General features: G+C 43.6%; 1 protein-coding gene across 1 annotated transcript; it reads left to right on the top strand.

Moving 5' to 3' along the window:
- Positions 1-73: 73 nt before the first annotated feature.
- On the top strand, positions 74-21,545 carry CCDC80 (coiled-coil domain containing 80). Its single transcript, XM_035115025.2, has 8 exons — positions 74-812; positions 1,336-3,203; positions 10,629-10,785; positions 13,993-14,129; positions 15,460-15,608; positions 17,057-17,160; positions 18,175-18,255; positions 20,529-21,545. Exons 2-8 carry the CDS (start codon positions 1,347-1,349, stop codon positions 20,873-20,875), a joined length of 2,832 nt encoding a protein of 943 aa, XP_034970916.1. The 5' UTR covers positions 74-812; positions 1,336-1,346; the 3' UTR covers positions 20,876-21,545.
- The last annotated feature ends 838 nt before the right edge of the window (positions 21,546-22,383 follow it).

Genomic DNA, 22,383 nt, shown 5'->3' with positions numbered 1-22,383 from the left:
AGCTGCTCCCCCACCCCCCAAAAAACCCTCCCTCCTCTCTCCTTCAAAAGTGTGCGGAAGTGGGGAAAGGAGGCAATGTTCTGTTGATCTGTTAAACCAAAGCTCCCTCTGCCTCTCTTATTTCCAGTGGCTGAAACTGCTGTTTCAGTTTGGGTTGGAGCTGGCCTGAAGTTATCCTGACATTTCTGGGAGAAGATCCAAAAAAGTGGTTTTGGAGGTTGGGGGGGGGGGTAGGAGGAGGAAAAATAGAGGATAGGGAGAGGGAAGATTAGGAAGGGAGAACAAGGTGAGGAGAAACTCTTTCCTCGGTATCACATTTGTTCGGGTGTTTGAATTTTGCCTGGAAAATCTATTAGCCTTGATGCTTTGGCTCTCTGGAGGGAGACAAAGGAGCTGCGCTCCACGGAGGAGGAGGGCATTGATGGGGAACTTTGTGGGACTTTAAAAAGAGGGGGGAAGAGCACAGAGCTCCAGCAATAGCAGCAATTCTAACATCAGAGAAATGTGCCTCTGTGTGGCTGCCTCCTGAAAAGAAAAGGGGGGGAAAGTCAGAACTGCGGATAGATGGAGAAAAGCAAAGACCCTTTAGAAAAATCCCTTTCATTGCACCCAGCTTGGTGAAGAAAGAGAAAAGAGAAAGAAAGGGGAAAGCCGGAGGGAAGGGAGCCATCGTGACCTGGACATTGCCTGGAGCCCGTTTTGTGTAGCAGAAAAACTGCTGAGTTGCCTACAGCAGATCTAGATGGCAAAGCCCTCAGTCTAAAACAAGGCTCCGAGAGAATCACTTCTTGAAAGGAGAGTTTCCCGGAAGGGTAAGTTTTGACAATGCTCTGCTACTTTTGAGGGACAAGCTGACATGTGTGTATGTATGTGTGTACTAAATGTGTAGACAGATGCATGTGTGGAGGCAGATGTTTGAACAGATCCCAGTTGTCCATTGCTGATTATCTCAGTCGTTTCTGTTTAAGACTATGTTTTCTTGAAATGAAATTTCCACACTGCTCTAGTGTGAAAACCATACAGATAGCAGCAAATTGTTCTAATCTGATACGCAAGCTGGCCAATCTCCCTTCTTTGAGAGAGAGAAGCTAGAGAGTGCTGTTCTCTGTATATTCGTGCCTATGTTAAGAGTGGAGTTCCATCTAAAAAGGAAAAACTGGGCAAATTTGGAGGGTGCTGATTCTCAGAAATGTTGAAGGAAGTTCAAAGCACCTAAGAAAGATTAGGAAAATTTCTCAGGAATGAAAGTGTTTTTTTTTTTTTTGCAGTCTATATGAATACGCAGTATGGTCAATGGTCATTAACACTTGTCCCCATCTTCTTTTATTTTTAAAGTCAATCCCACAATGAACTGGGCACCGGTTGTGAGTTTAACTGTGTTGTGGGCTGCGTGGCTAGTGTGTGGCGTGGAAAAGCCATTGAGGCAAGCTGACAGAGGGAGGCATGGAGTTAGGAAAGTGCCTCTGGCCTACAGGGGCAGTAGCAAATCAGCTTCACAGACGAGGAGAGCTGAGGTGTCCCACAGACCTTTAAGCCCTTCTGGGAGGTTTCCTCAACGTCCTCTTGTCAAAAGGGATTCTTTGGAACCAAAGAGGCCACAAGGAGCCCCGCTAGGAGATGACTCCCATGCCCAGGTGAAGAATGGTGGGACTAAAGTACGGCTGACACAAAGACCTAAGGTGGAAATGGTTAAGGATGAAGGGCCATCCACAGCGTTTCGATCACGCACAGTGCGTTTCCCATCTGGGTCTAGTTCCCCCAATATTCTGGCTAGCTTTGCTGGGAAGAACAGAGTCTGGATTATCTCTGCTCCTCATGCCTCTGATGGCTATTACCGGCTCATGATGAGCCTTCTGAAGGATGATGTCTATTGTGAACTGGCCGAGAGGCATGTTCAGCAGATTGTCTTCTTCCATGAGGAGGGCGAAGAGGCAGGGACAGTCAGGAAGATAACCACGGAAGGGAAAATCCTGGAACAACCTCTAGATCCCAGCCTCATTTCCAAACTCATGAACTTTCTGAAGCTGGAGAAGGGCAAATTTGGCATGGTGCTCCTAAAGAAGACATTGCAAGTAGAGGAACGATACCCTTATCCAGTTAGGCTGGAGGCCATATATGAAGTCATTGACCAGAGTCCCATCAGAAAAATTGAGAAAATAAGGCAAAAAGGCTTCATCCAGAAATGCAAAGCTGCTGGGACAGAGGGCCGGGTTGTTGAGGAAGGCAACAATGGTGCTAGTGTCACTAGGGCAACGCCAGGTGGTGGACATGTCCAACCAGGACCCAGAAAAGAAGAAACAAGGAAAAGCATTGTGCAGCCAACACGGGTTAAAACTATGAAGAAGTTTTCGACAACCACACAGTCTCCCCCTCCAACTAGGGCTCCGACTCTTCCTCCCACAACTTTCAGACCAATCACCAGAATGATGACAATAGCAAGCAGGCCTACAACCACCACCACCACGACTGTGCCTACTACACAGAGAACGTGGACCACAAAATCACACACTTTACTCCCCACAACTCCTGAGGTGACTGATGCTCGGGTAACAGATAGTTTCTCCTCCCCTGTATGGAAAGAGAACCACAGAGAAAGGAATCCAGCTCACACACAGAGACAACAGACCACTACAAGGAGACCCAGCAAAGCCACTCATTATGACACCCACTCAGAGGTCCCAACAGCCACCTCAGAGCATCCCACGAGGGCAAGTGCCGGGCGATACAGAGACAACCGCACAGACCGGAAGGACTATAACAGTCAAGGTTCCAGTGTCACAGCAGGCCAGCACAAGCCTGCTAAAAGCAAACCACCTAAAAAGAAAGCCCAAGAGAAAATACTGAGCAATGAATATGAGGATAAATACGACTCAGGGCAGCCTGCTGTTCCTCGCTTAGAGGAAAATGTTCCGGCGGGACATATCCCGCCAAAGAAAGGGAAAGATCCAAGGAAACATGACCGCTTAGATAAACCTGAGAAGAAGAAGAAAGAAAGATCAGAGAAGAAAAATGAGAAACAGGCCAAGAAGGACAAAGCTGAAAAGAAAAACAAGCAAGAGAAAGAGCGCAACAAGAAAAACAAGAAAGGAAGCAAAGCGGACAGCGAGGGAGTCCTGAAGTCCAATGCCAAGCCTTTCACACAAACCCCCAGGAAATCTGTGGCAACGCTTTTGGATTTATTTGAAGGCAGAAGGCGTCTCCTGGTAAGTAGATTATACATGGGCATGCATCACTTGAGGTCAGTTCACAACTTAGGCTGCAATCCTAACCCCACTTACCTGGGAGTCATCCCCATTGAATTACATAGGACTTACTTCTGAGTACGATTGCACTGGAAGTTTCTTACTGAGGCCCTGTGTCTACCTTTATGTGTAGCAGCCAAAGCAGGCAACCATCACACAATTCTGTCTCCTGAAAGCCTTGGGTGCCCATTTTTCTTAATTTAAAACACCTCACTTGCTCTGGTGGCATCTCTTCGCCCCTAACTGCTTTCAGGGCAAAGCAGGTGATACCAGAGCGAGTTGAAAAGAAATGGACAAGTCCTGCTGGAAGGTGGGAGTCAATGTCAGCCCAGTTTTATGCAGCCCTGGGCCTGATTTCAGGATCCCTCTGCAAGCAGTCATTTCAGACCTCTGTCAAGAGTGATGTGTTCCTCCCACACTAGAGAGAGGAAGAGAAAGAAAGAGGGTGGCCCCACCCACTGCTGACTTCAACTCCTCCCACAGTCAGCAGGTGGCCCTTGACAGATTAACCCTACTGGACTGTGGCCCTGAAACGCTGTTCAGTATCACCACCACATGACAGGGAAGAGGAACCCATGGCTCTCCAGATGTTGTTGGACTATCTCATATCTGACCATAGTCCATGCTGGATGGGACTAATGATGGAGTTTGGTGACATCTGGAGGGTCACAGGTTCCCCAGCCCTGCCAAAGGATCTTTAGTCTGTCCAAAGGCATGAATGAAGCCTAATACAGTGGTACCTCAGGTTAAGAACTTAATTCGTTCCGGAGGTCCGTTCTTAACCTGAAACTGTTCTTAACCTGAAGCACCACTTTAGCTAATGGGGCCTCCTGCTGCATCCGCGCCGCTGGAGCACAATTTCTTCAACTGAGGTACTATTTCTAGGTTAGCGGAGTTTGTAACCTGAAGCGTTTGTAACCCGAGGTACCACTGTAATGTGATGTATGCCTTATAAGTCTCATAGGGCATATGATGCAACCTTTCTCAACCATGTGCAGAAGCTGCCAGAAACCTATAACTGGGGAGCTGAAGATGGTAGAATCTGTGTTTTGCTAGTCCGGGGCTTAAAAGAAATCCAAATAAGGATGTGCTATTTTCAGCATGATTGCGTTGTCACTGTTTCATATATATTTGAACTCATAGCTCTTCCAGTTGACATCTGTTCACAGTAATGTTGATAACTTCTGGGTTTCCAGAATCAAGCCAACTGTTTTTTGGCACTTTTCCTGGGCAGGAACATAATCCATTTGCAAACATATCCCTTACAAAGTTGTTGGTGAGATGCACAGAGTTGCCTTTCTGTTAAGTAGAACAGCTTGTGGTGAGCTTCTGAACCTTAAAAGCAGCACAACGTGGCTTTGCATCTCCAAAATTTAATAACTTCACATATTATTAGCCGGCTCCTCTCTGAAATCCTTTTACAGAGGACACAAAGCAATATTGCTCAGATGTTTTCCTTTGGCAGACGGAATTCAGCTTGAAGGCATAGTGTGACAATTCAGACACCCTTCATAGACCACATTTTTCATACACAGATATCTCCATGAAACAAAAAGCATCTACATCGCATCTCTTAAGTGAACAACACTTGTTTTGTTTGCCACAAAGTATAATGATTAGGAAACCATGCAATATAATGTGTGACCCGTAGCCTTTGGTAAAGAAAAAATCCTTATTTTTGTGTGTGCGCCATATTCCTCTGAATGCTTACTGAGAAGTAAATGCAACTTGGTTGCAATGTGGCTTACTTCCAGGTAAGTCTGTACATGTTTTCAGCTTTACAGCACATACCCAGGGCATGTTGGCTGAGAAGTAAATCCCACTTAGTTCAATAGGATTTACTCCAAGAGCATAGGATTGCAGCCTTAGTGTGTTTTCCTTCTGCAGTTCTGCATACTAACCTGCTTAGCTGTTTGGTATAAATAACTGCTTGAGTTCTTTCATTTTGAGGGTGAATGGTTCTCCCAGATCTTAATTAATTAATTGGTTGATTAATTGTGATAATGATAATGATAATAATACCTGGGTTGTGCAAGGTCAGCTTTCTCTGTTGTTTGCAAAAAAAAAAGGAATTAAGCAGCATGTACAAAAAATTTTTTTTAAAGCAAAGTTTATGGCAGAGCAATGGCAGGTTATGCCCCAATGAAGCATCATTTCCGGTATGATGAATACATACAGGAGTGTTTGTGTGCCTTTAATGAGGTGCTAACTTTTATGGAAAGAAATTAGTGGCAGGACAGGGTGAGGTCAGGATGAGATCAGGATGATAGTTAATGGGATAAGCAGAGATTTAGAACTGTAGAGTTGGAAGGGACCACGAGGGTCATCTAGTCCAACTGCCTGCAATGCAGGAATATTTTGCCCAACGTGGGGCTTGAACCCACAATCCTAATATTAAGAGTCTCATGCTTTACCAAGTGAGCATATAAAAAGCAGAGGGCACCGACACTATAAGTAGATGAGACGAATGCTCTCATATTGCTCTTAAGATGCCTACAGAGAAACATTGCAAAGCAGAGCCACTGTTCGGGTGGTCAAAATTAGGTAAATCCATGACTATGATTTCCTACCATGTGTTGGGTACTAAGGTCTATTCCACCAGTGAAAGCCCTGATTATCATCCCATATATGGATTTGCATCTTAATGAAGCATGTGCCCATGAGTGAATTTAAACTATAAGCCTTGTTTGCAAATGCAGCACCAACCATACATTTATTATTATTATTATTATTATTATTATTATTATTATTATTGATTTACTTTGCAAACTGTTTAAACCACTTAAATATGAAAATATCCAAGCAATGTTCCGGGGGTGGGGTGACAAGAGCCTTGTGCCTTAAAGGTGCTTTCAAAATAAATAAATAAATAAATCCTTCTAGTAGCACCTTAGAGACCAACTAAGTTTGTTATTGGTATGAGCTTTCGTGTGCATGCACACTTCACAAAAGCTCATACCAATGACAAACTTAGTTGGTCTCTAAGGTGCTACTGGAAGGAATTTTTAAATTTTGTTCTGACTACAGCAGACCAACACGGCTGGCTACCTACCTGTAACTAGAACTATGGAAGGTGCTTTCAATGTATTGTGAATTTACAGACAACTTCCTTTCTAGCACTGCTTCAACCAAAACAATCAACCTTTCTTTTCAAAGTGTAGCAGATTAGAAAATGAAACCTAATCTTCATAGTTTGATAGGGTTGCCAGACTCAATAGAGGACAGGACTTCTGTGCCTTTAATTGCCCTGCTCTTTTTTGAGTCTGGAAACCTTAAAGAGAAAAGAGAGCAGGGCAATTAAAGGCACAGAAGTCCTGTCCTCTATTGAGTCTGGCAAACCTATAGTTTGATCTTGATTCTTTAAAAGTGAAGTCCTAATACAGCACTTAGCAGGTGATAGTGGTTTAGATTCAGGGAAAGTCATTGATCAAAGCAGAGAAGAGATGCCAACTGACCAGGGCATAATGTCTTGGTCTGTTTGATATGTCTTGGCCTGCTCCTGTGCCGTCAACAGCAACCAGATTTGTAGAAATCTGCAAGATAAACTTTTTTAATGGTATGGAGACATTCAAGGTCCTGTTAAAGAAACGGAAGCAAGAGCCAACTCTGAAACCTAGACTTATCACTGGCTTTGACTTCCTGACTTCCACCTACTGTTTGTGTCTGTGGTTTTGCTTCAGGCCCATCTGTTTTGGCTCAGCTACGTTGCTTTTGTTTGCTACTCTGCGGTGTGGAAGTGCAGTCTGAAAGCCTGAGTTCATCCCCACAGAGGATGCAGCCAGCCTGCATGTATAACATATACTAAAATTAACCTCCTGCATGAACAGGGCCCCCCACATATATTTTTTTAAAGAGTGAAATATACAAGTATTTGCTTACACAGGGCAAAACAGCTGCTCAAAGCAAGTAGGGGAAATTGGGATTACTATGGAGCAGGGAGCAACGGGGGGGGGGGGGAGCTTAACTCTCCCAGTGCTGCGGCCCTGGTCTAAAATCAGGGTCTTCAGTTGCAGTATTAACCTTTTTTTAAAAAAAAAAAACCATCCACCAAAACGTGGTAGGTGTAAGCAACAAATAATCTCCTGCTATCACATTTGAGGTAGGAACTGGAGAGAAATACAATTTTGTTTGTGTTGTAATGAGAGACTACTCAACTTGAACCAAGGAAGGGTGGCACTGCTGACCTGATCTCCCAGCACCACTTATCAAGATGGTATAGGGTATTGCAGGCCAGTAGCAAGTTTGGTGCGGTGTGGGTGCACTAGCAGAAACAATATGGTGCTGCTTCCAGTGCATGTGCACCACCCAGACCTCACTGCTGCTCTGCATCCGCACTGTCTCAGTATGCAGCAGTAAAATGGCAGCAGGAGGCTAAGTCCATGGCGGGACAGCCCCCATACTTCCTGACTGCTCCTGCCTGGAGGGGAGATAGGATATAAATGTAAATAATGGTTGAGTTGGATCAGACTTAGTCATAGATGGTATTGAAATCAGTGGGACTTAAGATACATAGCTGCCAAGTTATCCCTTTTTTAAAGGGATTTTCCCTTATGCTGAATAGGCTTCCTCGCGAGAAAAGGGAAAACTTGGCAGCTATGTTAAGATAACCATGTCTAATTTAAGCCCCACTGATTTTAATGGATCTGTACTTCAATATGGCTAAGTCTGGATCTGACCCATTATACTGGATTTCTTGCTAAGAGCAGTGTGTGTATGAAGCAGTGGCAGTTCTGAGGCTTGAATTTGGCGACTTAGGAGGCAGAAGCTTCCACTTCATACATAGGGTTGCCAGACTCAATAGAGGACAGGACTTCTGTGCCTTTAATTGCCCTGCTCTCTTTTGAGTCTGGAAACCTTAAAAGAGAAACCAGCAGACCCTTTGTTTAATTTCCAAGCAAAGGGTCTGCTGGTTTCTCTTTAAGGTTTCCAGACTCAAAAGAGAGAAGGGCAATTAAAGGCACAGGTGTCCTGTCCTCTATTGACGCCTGGCAACCCTATACCTCTACCGGTAGGAGTTCAATGAAACTATGAAAGTTCAGGAATTTTAAGGCGGTGTTGTCACAAAATGGCCTCTGGCCTTTGTTGGCTGTAATCAAGGTAATCCTTGACTCATCAGTCTTTAGCGGCCCAAACCCTGTTCATTTTGTTTCTTCTGTTCCTGTCCATTTAAGTCCATTTCCATGTTCTGTGCTATTGGCTGCCTTCTGGATACTGACCTTTGCCTGACCATGGTGCAATTGCTTAGAGAGCCTTTAGGAATGATAATTAAATAGACCCCTCAGGCATTACTCAGATCCTGGCCTGCGACTCCTCACGCCTGAGTGCATTCCCAATCAACAGCCAAGTTTCTGGCAGTGCACTACAATCTGATCCAGTCCTATATAAATAAAAGGCAAACGCCGTTGGTTTGCTGCCGGGTGAGAAATTTAAACCAGCCACCACTTTTATCTAAAGTTCCAATTGCAAAAGGTTGATAGTGTATTACCATATAGAACTGGCTTAGAACAATCACACAAGCGAGGGTGTTCCCGGTTAGGAGACTGTGGGTATTTCTCAAAAAGTTAAGCAGTGGCTATTTCCCCCTGGAATTTCTGGCCTGCACTAAGTTGCCACATAATGCAAAAAAACTAATTTTCTTTCTTTATACAAAAAAAAATGTTCACATACCGCTGCAACATGAAGCTATATCACAGCGGTTTACAACATAAAACCAAACAATATAACCAGAAAAAGTTAAAAGTAATTTAAAAGCAAAACAAATTGAAAACAGTCAACATTAGATCATTGTGTGTGGGTGTACTCTGAATTGCCTGCATACCCAGTGGTACAGGAAGTTTTCAGCAGGCCTTTAAAAGTTGGCACAGAAGGTGCCTGCTGAATCTCTATTGGCAGGGAGTTCCACAGGACTGGGTTAATGACACCAAAGGCTTGGTTTCTCGTTGTCGAACGAGCCTCACCAACACAGGAAAGATGCTCCTGCAGATCATCTCAGTGATTGAGCTGGGATAGAAGTGTTCAGGTGATCTCTGAGGTGTCCTGAACCCAGCTTGTTCAGGGCTTTGTAAATCAATACACCAACCCTGAATGTGGCTCGGTAGCAGATAGGCGATTGTGACATAGGTTGTTAATGTTTACCTCAGTTAATAGTTTTCTGAAAGACCTCCTCCCTCCTCCCTGTGGCTTCCACGGTGTACTTAAACAGTCACGTATAGCACACCCTGCTCTTATTTGCAACATGCTTAAGGCATTGTTTAATTGTTTTACATAGGAAATCTGGGGCCTGGGGTAAGCATTGCATTTGCTAGGTGATCAGCATAGAGAATTTTGTCATCCCTTTTGGAAGCAATCACTGATATGCAGCAGGGGCAGAAAACCTCCCTCTGGCTTGGATTCAAATATTCTACTGTGCAGAGGGTGGGGGGCACTCCCCCCTAAAAACTGGCCACGAAGGGTCAGGGGACACTCTAGAGCAGTGGTTTTCAACCAGTGTGCCATGGCACCCTGGGGTGCCTTGATGATGGTCTGGGGTGCCGCGGGCAACACTAGCCTCTGTCCCTCTTTCCTTCTCTCTCTCCTCTGATGCCCTCTCTCATCTCTGCTTCCCAAAGGCTTGCACAGTTGTTTGTTGTAGCAGCCCTGGCTACAAGCTCCCCAGGGAAATAGTGCCTCTGGGGCTGGCCAGGGGGTGCTTCCCAGGCCCCTGTGGGGCAGTGTGAGGAGGCCCCTCTCTTTGGGGTGGGGTGGGGGGGGACAGCTCAGAAACGAATGGAAGCAGCTGTGGATGCCCAGAGGACTCTCAAGGAGAGGGGAGAGGAGGCTGAGAGAACACTCCCCAAGGGGTGAGGGTGTTCAAAAAGGGGTGAGGGGGTGCCAGCTCTGCAGGCAAGGGGTGACATAACTGGGCTCCTGAGCCCCACAGGGGTGCCACAGAAAGAATGTAGTTGGTCAAGGGAGCCGTGGACCCAAAAAGGTTGAAAACCTCTGCTCTAGAGTGTTTGGGGGGGGGAAACCTTTCTTTTGTTGGGGGGGGTATGGCCACACACATGCATAAGTGCAGCTTTGGATAAAAGCATATGTAATTAGCTCTGACTCATATGGTGAACTGAGAGTTGCATTAAACTTTCTAGATGGGAGGATAGAAGCAGATCCCTCTAGCAAATATATTATGTAGGCCAATGCTAGTCATACTCCGATGAGGCCCATTGAAATTAAGGACTAACTTAGGCTCATTATTTGGTCTACTCTGAGTAGTGCTAGCATTATATACAGCCCATTGTCTACAAATTGTTGTGAAAACCCTGGGAGTATTATCTATGTACGACCTCCGATACTAACATGTTTCAAAAACCAACAATCTAAACCTTCTATTCTCTGTCATCTCCCTAGCTGATCACAACCCCCAAGGTTGACAGCACCATGTATGTGCAACAGAGAGATGAGTATCTGGAGAGCTTTTGCAAAATGGCAACTAGAAAAATCTCAGTGATCACCATCTCTGGCACCGTGAACAACAGCCGCATGAAGATCGACCACTTCCAGCTAGGTTGAAATTTTGTTCCTTTCATTTCTTTCTGGTAGAGGCATGAAACTAGTGGTGGTTTTTGTTATTGTTGTTGTTTTTATATCAAAACCTTGAGAGTCCCTTTGTGGTAATATGGTTCTTCCCTCCCCCACCCTTTGTATTTGCATAGTTGGTATTTCCCCCGTTTGGTTTCCCACGGCAAAAAGTTCAAATAATTGGAGCATCACTGCGCTAGTCTATCAAGTCAATGAAACAGCAGAAAGTAGAGAATTGTGACCTGACCATGCCATAAGCTAGGAAGTCATTTGGTTCAATACTAGGAATATCTCTTGTCTCCAGATCTTTGTATACTACCCCCTTTCAGGTGTTTATTTATTCCTGGAGCGGCTACTGGGCTGTCCCCTCCACCTCTGACTTTGTCATGAGTGGAAAGTTCTGAAGAGGGATTATAAATGCATTCAACTAAACATGGCATTTGGCTTTCCTCTGACCAAGAGCCCTCTGTGATGTAGGTTCCCAGCCACAGGGAGGACCATAAGCCCATTCAGAAGAATGTGCTTACAACCCCCTTCAGACCTCCCCACTCTCAGTTGAGGAAGCGGGTGGCATGTGTGACCCATGGGCAGAATAAAGATGAACACCTAAATAGGGTTTTTTTATTATGCTCAGTGTCCAGCTTATTTTGCAGGTCTTTGTTTATAGGGTCATATTATCTAACACACACAAAGCTGACTGGCTAGTGTTAAAAAAAGAAGTAATTGACCTTTGTCCTTGTGTTCACATTTGTCATTCCGTGAACCTTACATTCTTGCTAAAACAATGACAATTTTATAACGTTTGATTGGTTTTGTATAAAACCAATGCAACAATAACGATAAACTAATAAAATTCACACCAAGGCAAAGTTCATTCGTCATGAGTCCTTTGAAAGTTTGATAGTTTAATTGCAGTATAACCTCATTTATCAGAATAGTTTAGATGGTAACCTAAAGATTCACGTGCTCTTAAGTGTTTCTGTTTACAGAGGAGTGCATGAAACGATGCAGAAATAGATATTTAGCTGTAAAAGATCAGATTTGGGCTACCGTTGAATGCTTCTGAAATTGCATTCATGTAGGCTGTCACAGATGCAGCCTTTTTTCGTAATCATAATGTTTCAAAACACACTGATTTCCTAATGTTTCCAAGTACAGTGGTACCTCTACTTACGAATAACTCTACTTACAAATGTTTCTACTTATGAATGGAGCTCCGCCCGCCATCTTGGATGCAGTTTAGATAGGATTTTTTCTACTTACGAATTTTTAGATAGGGTTGGTTCGACACAAATTTTTTCTCCCAATGCATTCCTATGGGATTCGACTTTAAAAAAAATTGACTTACAAATGTGCGTTCAGAACGCATTAAATTCGTAAGTAGGGGTACCACTGTACTGGATTTGGGCAGCTCTTTGGGTGTTCCTCTCTGCAGGGGAGAATTGCACCACTGGAGTTCTTTTTTCAGGCTGTGAGGGTCTGAGAAAGAATGAATAATGAGGACTCTTTATACAGATAAAAAGTTTTTTGAGATCTTATTCATGGGCAAGAGCTGCACTGCTGTGTAAACATAAACAAACAAGCATACTTGGCCTCAATTAGTTTAAAGTGTCGAAATACCAACTTTGAATAGGGAACAACAGGAGTTTAAAATAGATCCTGGAATTTAGCACCCCCAATCCATGAAATCTCTCAACAGTTCTCCCCCACCCCCATGGCATTTCTGGTTGGCTTTTTGACCTACTCTGTTTGGTTTCAGCTTGTGGTATGAACTTGAATATTGTACAGAAGCCTTATAAAAGTGATTTGTGTAGTCTAGCCTTCTTGGACTTACACACTCTAAAGAAACCAAAACCTTAAGGAAGTAAACACATTATAAAGGTAAAGGTTCAGGTACCCCTGACCATTAGGTCCAGTTGCAGACGACTCTGGGGTTGCGGCGCTCATCTCGCTCTATAGGTCGAGGGAGCCGCTGTTTGTCCGCCGACAGTTTTTCCGGGTCATGTGGCCAGCATGACAAAGCCGCTTCTGGCAAACCAGAGCAGTGCACGGAAACGCTGTTTATCCTCCCGCCGGAGTGGTACCCATTTATCTACTTGCACTTTGACGTGCTTTTGAACTGCTAGGTGGGCAGGAGCTGGGACCGAGCAACGAGAGCTCACTCAGTTGCGGGGATTCGAACCACCGACCTTCTGATCAGCAAGCCCTAGGTTCTGTGGTTTAGACCACAGCGCCACCCACGTCCCTAAAACACATTATACACCCTTGATTGATGTAAGTGTTGCACTGACAAACAGCGCAATTCTATACAAATCAATTCAGAAATAAGATCCATTGAGTTCAGTGGCACCAAACCCCAGGATAATGGGTACAGGGCTGCAACCTAAGTATCATTATGTCTCTGGGTTGGTGGTGTCAAAGTTCTCACTGGTCTCCTTTCTATTATTTGTGCTGTTTTGCAGTAGCAGCTTCATATATGAACTAGTGTATTTCAGCCCGTTCAATAAACGGGCGCTAGAGAGAGAGAGAGAGAGAGAGAAGCGAGCGGGGCTTCTCCGGGACGCGCTGCCTGCGCGAGCGAAGGGGAAAAGAATCAGCCGTGAGAGGGGCGAAGGGAAAAAGCAGCAGACGTGAGAGGGGAAAGTTGCGGCTGCGTTTCCCTCCAGTGACCGCCTGAGGTGGTTTGCTGTGGCGGCAGACGGGCGGTTTGTGTGTGTGTGTGCGCGAGAGAGAGAGAGAAAGAGAAAGAAAGAGAGAGAAGCGCACGGGTCTATCTTGCAGCCTCCTCCTCCTCGCACTGCTGCTTAGAAGCGAGTGGTTGGCGGCCGCAGGTAGGTAAACGGTAGGCAGAGGGGTTGGGGGGGAGAGCGCGTGCGTGTGCGTTCCAAGTCTCTGGTCCAATCCCTGTGTCCGTGGGGCACATGCGCAGTAGCGCGGAAACGGGACACAGGGAATCTGGACGCAGAGACACAGGGACGTTATTATATAGGATGGTGCTCAAAATGTTTGTTTAGGAAGAAGTGATGTTTTTTAAAAACTTCACTCACTTCCCCGTTGAAAAGACTAAATCAGTATGATTTGGTGGGTACGTCTGAACAGGAGGTGAACTGAATAACTTTACCCCCTCTTCCTTGCTGTTCAAACGTGATTTAGCCTTGTTTGGCACTAATCTCCATGTTGTTTTCCTTTAAAGACAATGAGAAGCCCATGAAAGCGATAGAGGATGAAGACCTCGTGGACCAGCGTCTCATCAATGAGCTGAGGAGAGAATATGGAATGACATACAATGACTTCTTCATGGTGCTAACTGACACTGATATGAGGGCCAAGGTAGGGAGAAGTATATTAGCCTGGGGCAGGAGAGATGCAGGAGTGAGGATGAATCAGGGCAGAGTGGAGCGAAAAACTGTGCTAGTTAGTACCTGAAGAGGCAAAAGAAGTTGCAGATGGTAGGAATCATGGAACCCAAATCCAGATGGTAGGAATCAGGGATTTTGGTGGGGAAATGCTCACTTGTATGCTTACAGTTCGTGGCATTAGAATGGAGGAATAATTTGATTTTGGTTGCACTTTAACGTGAAACTTTACCTAATTCACACTTACTGAACCAATATAAAGGCCCAACATAAGAATCCTTCAAAACCTGCGCTTCTCCGAATATTGTAATGCAGTTCCTCAACCAAAACATGTTTACAAAAGTGCATATCTTTGGAGAAAGTCTGCACAAAAATGCATAAATTAGGGGAAATAACATACAATAGTGCTTTATATTATCAGGAAATGCTTGCAAAAATGCAGTCGAAACTGGACACACACACACACACACGGAGAAATCGACACTAATATGCTGAGGAATTTCATGAAGATTTTCTAAAATGCAAGTTGCTACAGAAATGTGGAGAATTGAATTAAAGATTGGATGAACAAGAAACCAAAACTGACATATTCATCCATTCCTTCATGGCATTCAGCTCCTACCACAGAATGATTCTGCAAAGTGACAGAAAGCACTTACTATAAAAATCTTCAGTGGCATGAACATGACTTTATTTGCATGTGATATTTAATTTATAAGGTAAAGGTAAAGGGACCCCTGACCATTAGGTCCAGTCGTGACCGACTCTGGGGTTGCGCGCTCATCTCGCATTATTGGCCGAGGGAGCCGGCATATAGCTTCCAGGTCATGTGGCCAGCATGACAAAGCCGCTTCTGGCAAACCAGAGCAGCACATGGAAACGCCGTTTACCTTCCCGCTGTAGCGGTTCCTATTTATCTACTTGCATTTTTACGTGCTTTCGAACTGCTAGGTCGGCAGGAGCTGGGACCAAGCAACGGGAGCTCACCCCGTCGCAGGGATTCGAACCGCTGACCTTCTGATTGGCAAGCCCTAGGCTCTGTGGTTTAACCACAGCGCCACCTGGGTTTATACTCGACCTTTATTTCATCATGGAATTCTAAATGGCAGACACAGAATTCCCCGACCAGAACCAGACCTGCTTCGCTCATATGCTTTCAACCATGCCTGAGACCCATCAGTATTAATCTGTCAGGAAGAATGAAGATGACAGTATAATGACATTGGCCATTAACTTTCCATGGGAAAGCAGATGCTAAGAGATTTGTTTGTAATCAAACCGTTTCTCAATGTTTCATTTTACAGCAATACTATGAAGTGCCCATAGCAATGAAGTCTGTTTTTGATTTGATTGACACCTTCCAATCACGTCTCAAAGATATGGAAAAGCAGAAACGTGACGGCATTACCTGCAAAGATGACAAGAAACAGTCCCTGGAAAACTTTTTGTCCAGGTATTTCCCAAAGCCTACCTGTGGCTATGCCAGAGCTCTTTAGTAATACAAATTGGTTTAATATTAATCACTTGTTGAACTCACATATTTTCCATTAACTGATTACTCTGTTCAAAAACTAGCAATCATCTTCGTAGTAGTTAATTCCAAAACAGAGAGGTGGTTGAGTTCAGACCTGTTTATTGTTTCCAAGGAATATCCACTGAAATAAATAGACCTAAGTCAAGTTCATTCACTTCAGTATGTTTCTTCTTAGTAAGACTAGCATTGGATACAACTCTATGTTTCTGCCAATGGGGAAACCGCACAATTTTGTTTGCAATTAAATATCTAGTAATTAAAGTTATCATGATGAGTAGATACCTAATCATTAAAATCAAGCACAGAGTGAGGGAAGTACATTTAGAAATAACCACTTATAAGAACACTTATAAAAGGAAATATCTCCAAACATCATGTTTATTATTCTCACCCCCACCCCTACAAAATGGGCATTCACTGATTGTAATGGAGAGAGTCCGCTCATTTCTATGAGCGTTGGCAGTACTAATTTGTTTTCTATAATTACCTCTCCCCCTGAATGAAACAGCAGGCAGCAGCATAATTTCTGAGCCATTGCTTCTCTGGGGAAAGCATTCAAAATAATGATGTTGATTGTTCTTAATTTGCATGTCAAGCCCCAGCAAAGTGAACAACCGGTGGTGGTGGGGAGAGAAAACCCTCTAGATTCAGAGAGGCAGGCTCCTAATTTGTCTCAAGTTAGAGAACCCAGTCTCAGACTCCAGTTCTAAACACACATGCTTGGGAGCACGTACCATTGATTTCGGTGGGATTTACTACTGAGTAACCATGCATAGGACTACATGGTAAAAACTAATAAAATGACTAAGGGATTGTCAAGTTTAATGAATTGGGGAAGGAAGGAGAGGGAGCACACATACTGTTAAAGAAGGAAAATGGAAAGTTCAGGAAGATAGGTATAAACAGGAGCACAGAGTTTCCATTTGTAAGACAACATCTGTAGCTGTTTAAGATACCATTTCCTGCTTTGAAACGGCACATGTTACTCTGTACATTTCTCTATATCTAGTTAGCTTTGGCTCTTCTGTTTTTTAATGTACAAAATAACCCACACTCATTCACTTTCCTGAATAAAGCAATGGAAGGTGATCTTCAAAGGAGAGGTGGAAAGCTCAAATGGAAAAAGTATTTCGTTTACATTAGTTCTGCCTGCCTAGGGGAAAAAAACTTGAGATTTTGACAGCACAACAGAATAACCTGAAACCTAAAATGGCATTTCAAAGACATTTGAGCACAATTGCTTCCTCATGTTTGCAGTCGGTTTGATCCACACAAGTTAAACCCGATTCCTGCTAGAACCAACAGGGACTAAATTTGGTTTGAAATAATCTTTGTGAATAGATTTTCTCCACCTATTCTCATTCCAGATTCCGATGGAGGAGAAGGTTGCTAGTGATATCTGCTGCCAACGATGAAGACTGGGCATATTCACAGCAGCTTGCAGCCCTTACAGGGCAAGCCTGCAATTTTGGTAAGTCTCCATATGTTTGCTTTCAAGCTATTAACTACTCTTGGTTTTGTTTGTTTTTGAAGTCCTTTGCACCAGCATGAGGACCTTCAAGCACATGGGTCAGATTTAGCTTATTAACTACACATAACCCTATACATTTGGATAGTACCATTTGCTACAGCAATCCTGTTCTTTTCATGGGATGTATAGTGGGCGGGGGGTGCATCTAAGAGTAATTTAACCCATGGCAGCCTGGATGTGGAGGCTGCCAAAAATTGCTTGTGTGTACTCTGTGCAAGGTTTGGAACATGTACCAGTCTGATCATTGGAAGGGCCTTGCATGCCAGCAAAAATGTCTAGTGCTGGTTTGGAGAGATTGTCTATGTGATCAAGTAGAAGAGTAAAGGCATTGCCTTGCAGAGCTGCTTTTTGCCAGCCTCCACATGCATAGTGCATGAGAACTGGGCATACAATCGCAGACCTAATTCAGTGGCATTCAGCATTTCATTACCTACAAGAGCCTTTGCCAACCTGGTGTCCTCTAGATGTTTTGGGGCTGATGGTGGTTGTAGTCTAAAGCAGACATCGGGCTATCCTCCAACATCTGTTTCACCAAAACATAGCAGGGAACGAGCCTCCTCAAATCTTTCTGGACTGCTTGAATCAAATGATTCTTTAGTACCTTCTTTGATTGCTGTAAAATAACAGTTTCTAAGTTTAGAATCTGTGCTCAAATTATTGGGAGTGGGGGAGGTAGGAGGAAATCCATAACCTCCCCTCAATTTTAGCCTGATCATGGTTCCTCTGTAGCCTTCTAAAACCATTAGCAAAGAGCATCTTCCATCCAAAGATTTGGGGAAATCTATGCAATGTTCCTAAAGAAACTGCATATCAGCCTCCTGTGTTTTGAGCTCATAGAATTGTGGGTGGGTGTACATCTGAGAATGCATTGAAATTTTGCAGTACATTAATGTTTGCCTTTCACTTAGTAGAAAAAGCTTGCACCAGTCTTTGACACCCTTCTTGTTTTAACAGGTCTGCGTCACATAACTGTCCTCAAGCTGTTAGGTGTGGGAGAAGATATTGGTGGAATGCTGGAATTGTATCCAATCAACGGTGAGAAATTATTTTGAGTTTGTAAGACAGCTCTGTGTGTTCCAGTCATTCTGAGCCATATACCTGCATGATGTATCACAATTATTATTATTATTTTAAAAAGTAGAATGCATATTATTGTAAGTTTACTTTCAGAAGTTGTTCTCAAATGGGTCTTGAGTTGTGGCTGCAAGGAAGGCCATAGAAGGTGGATGAGAGTCACACGTGAAGCTACAGCACAGTCCTATCTTGCGCAAATCGTGGAACATGCAGTATCCGAGTAACAACACTTGAGAAATTGTTTTAAGGAACTTCCCAATGTGGAACTTCCCATGGCCCTAGTTTGTTTTAGTGGGCAAAGAGACGTATGAAAAGCATGCCCCTACAGTGATTGTTTAAACTTAGTTACAGGTAGGTAGCCGTGTTGGTCTGAGTTGAAGCAAAATAAAAAAATTCATTCAGTAGCACCTTAAAGACCAACTAAGTTTTTATTTTGGTATGAGCTTTCGTGTGCATGCACACTTCGTCAGATACACTTGAAACAGAAGCAACCAGACCCTTATATATATTCAGAGGGGGGGTGATGGGAATGGGTGATGGGCTGTAAGAGTGGTAAACCTGTTGATGGCTGTTAACGACTGCTGATTACTGCAATAGGTCCTGCAGGGGAAAAACAAGGGCTGAGGCTAAAGAAAGCTTGATCATGCATAATGAGATAAGAATCCTATGTCTTTATTCATCCCAGGTGGCTCCGTGGTTTTAAGCTTGGTAATGATTTCCAATTCAGCAATTTCTCTTTCCAGTCTGTTTCTGAAATTTTTCTGTAATAAAACAGCTGCTTTGAGATCTTGTATAGAATGTCCTGGGAGATTGAAGTGTTCTCCTACTGGTTTCTTTGTCTTGTGGTTCCTGGTGTCAGATTTATGTCCATACATAAATCTATACATCTCATTATGCATGATGAAGCTTTCTTTAGCCTCAGCCCTTGTTTTTTCCCCGCAGGACCTATTGCAGTAATCAGTAGTCGTTAACAGCCATCAACAGGTTTACCACTCTTACAACCCATCACCCATTCCCATCACCCCCCCACCCTCTGAATATATATAAGGGTCTGGTTGCTTCTGTTTCAAGTGTATCTGACGAAGTGTGCATGCACACGAAAGCTCATACCAAAATAAAAACTTAGTTGGTCTTTAAGGTGCTACTTAAGGAATTTTTTTATTTTGTTTAAACTTAATTTACTATGTTCCGTATTTATCCAACATTATTATTAAGTTGCCTTGGGAGTTTCCTGAAGCCAGGAGGACAAAAAACAAACAGCCTTCATCAGTTGTAGTCTTCTTCAGGCATTGTGCCCAAACAGGAAATAGGACACATAGGTCTGTGCACGCTGACCTCGCTGCCAAAGTCCCTATCCCACTTGCTTGGTCCCTAACCTTCCTATGTTGAGCCAGGAAGAACTGAAGAGGGCTTGTGGCTGCATTTGGTTTAACATGAGTAGAAGACTCAATGTGATTGGGTGCTAGTGTGGTCAGCATGCATAGGGATGATGAGGCAGGGCCCCCATGACTTCTGCGTAGGTTGATATTTCCTGTTCAAACGTAACACCTCAAAACCTCTGGAGAAACACACACACACACACACACACACACACTGTATATTTAAAGTTACCAGCTAGATTAACAATATTTAACAACTGAAAAAACGGGCAACATACAAAATTATCGTACTTCCCCAAGTCTTTCATGCTATAATTCAACATAAGGAGAAAATAATTCAGGGCAGTACATGCAGTGAAAGGGGTTGGGGGCAGGAATGAGATGCCACAAGCTGGCACAATTCTCTCCCAGTTGGAAAAACTCAGTTACATAAACACAAGTAATTCAATTGAACGAGAGGAGCTCAATGGCACTCCCTTTTAAACCAAAAACACACGTTCCCCTTATTAACCTGCATCCCACAGATATCCAAGAATAGAAATGAAGCCCCGTTTGCTTCCAAAGGACATTGGAAAGCCAAAGAATTTGAGCATTGAGGAAACGAGCTCCTAGTGGATACACTTTCAGTCCACAGTGAGGTTAATGTGTCAGGCAAACCTGACTATTTTCCAACAAAAGGCACCTTGCTTTTTATTGCTGTGGGCAGGAAATGATGCTCACTTGGCTGCCCAGAGTCCAGCCTGTTCTACTGCAGCTGCATATACAGTATGCTTGAATATACATTTTGCTTTTAAGCATGACTTGCCTGTGTGTCATAAGATGCTGACGCTATTCCCGATCTCTGTCTCCTCCTAGGGAGCTCCAGCGTGGACAGGGAAGAGCTCCCTGCTCATTTGGTGAAAGACATCCGCAATTATTTCCAGATCAGCCCCGAATATTTCTCTATGCTTCTGGTTGGAAAAGATGGGAACGTCAAATCGTGGTACCCTTCCCCAATGTGGTCCATGGTGATTGTGTACGATTTAATTGACTCTATGCAACTTCGACGGCAGGAGATGGCCATCCAGCAGTCTCTTGGCATGCGGTGCCCAGAAGACGAATACGCCGGGTATGGATACCATGGTTATCACCAAGGGTACCAGGAAGGCTACCAAGATGATTACCGTCATCATGAAAGTTACCACCATGGATACCCCTATTGAAATTAGGAACTTAACCTTTCTCTGCACCCTGCTTTCATCTTAGTAGCCATTCAGACCACAAGCAGCCAGACGTGGGGACCATTTTATGGTCACCTGACCATGTTTCTTTTCTTCCCTCGTTCAGTCAAGGGACTACTAAAGTATCGGACTTTGGCCTTCTCTATAACACGCATGATGTGAAATAGGTCAAACCAGTATCATTGGTGCCTTATGGAATAAAGACTCCTTTATATTCTGGAGCCCTTCTAATCTGAAGGTATATCTTGGTGCTATGTATGTATGTATGTATAGAAACACACCCCCTGACTCCAGTGATGGGCATTGTACTGTAGGCAGACTATAAACTGTAAAATAAGACACTAACACTCCTATAGCTTCCTGTTTCCCCGTCCCGAGGGAGGAAATATTTATTAGAAAATGTTGTGAATTTTTGCTGAAGAAGAGGAATGGAATGGTGGATCATATTACAAAATTTGCCACTCAAAAGAAATCCTTTTAGAAAAACTAATGTTAAAGGGTTGTTGTTGTTTTTAATTAAAACAATGTTTTGGGTAGAATGATTTATTTTGTAACATGCCAGCTCTGTAGTATAATGGTTTCGCCTGTTACGGAAAACTTGAGATTGTTAAAGGTTTGAAATAATACAGTGAGAGATAATTTGTGCCAACCATGTTGCTGCTTTAGCTATGCCTCTTTATCTTGCTAAGAGTTTTTCTCCCTTTGAAGGCAGCTCAGGGAAGGTCCTGCCTGTGAGACAGCAGAGGTAGAATAACAACACTTTCCAAGGAGGAAGACATCTTCTCCCTATCCTAAGTTATCCTCCTGCCTTGGCAAGGAAAGCGGAGTCATTCTCAGAGAGCTCTTTAAGGAAACTGAGACATGCATCCTAGAAACCTAAACAAAACAACAATAACCAGAAATCAGCAGTAGATTAGCAGATTAACAAAAGGGCTCAAAGACTAGTGAAAATTGTGCCAGCTTCTGCTAGCACAATGAGTTAGCCCACAATATGTGGTGTGAAAGTCTAACTATTCCTGTTTAATGTCAATCTTCAGACTGTGTTAGGCAAATTTATATGTGCAGACCTTTTATGGGAGGAAATTTCTCTGGGAATGTTTAAGTAAAAGTTTCTCTGCCTCTTGCTTCTTTAACTGAAATGTAATCTGAAGCTAATGGCCTCACAAATGCTTTCTGGAAACATACTAGCAAGGACAGTTGTAATTGTGGTCAAAGTGAGGAGACCCAAGCGATTAAAATGCACATTCCATGCAGTGGAAAGCACTAAAAGTAAACTGCACAACAGTAGTCCAAGCTCTAACTCTTTTGGTGGGTTTTATTTTTTATTTTTTTTGTTACTAGGAGTTTCCTTTGCAAAGCAAGCTACCTACAGTGGTACATTGGTTCCCAAACGGCTTAGCTGACAAACAAATTGGCTCCTGAACGCCGCAAACCCGGAAGTAGGTGTTCTGGTTTGTGAACGTTTTCCGGAAGCCGGCCATCTGTTTTGG

Source organism: Zootoca vivipara, chromosome 4 (assembly GCF_963506605.1).
Source record: "Zootoca vivipara chromosome 4, rZooViv1.1, whole genome shotgun sequence".
NCBI classification, from domain to species: Eukaryota; Metazoa; Chordata; class Lepidosauria; order Squamata; family Lacertidae; genus Zootoca; species Zootoca vivipara.
This window is presented reverse-complemented; position numbering and strand designations above follow the sequence as displayed.

What these genes read in the sequence shown, in the direction of transcription:
- CCDC80 (XM_035115025.2), top strand. Translation starts at nt 1,347, where the DNA reads ATGAACTGGGCACCGGTTGTGAGTTTAACTGTGTTGTGGGCTGCGTGG. An exon ending in CTGGAAAACTTTTTGTCCAG is followed by an intron (nt 15,609 to 17,056) that starts GTATTTCCCAAA and finishes TTCTCATTCCAG; the next exon opens with ATTCCGATGGAGGAGAAGGT. An exon ending in AGGGCAAGCCTGCAATTTTG is followed by an intron (nt 17,161 to 18,174) that starts GTAAGTCTCCAT and finishes TTGTTTTAACAG; the next exon opens with GTCTGCGTCACATAACTGTC.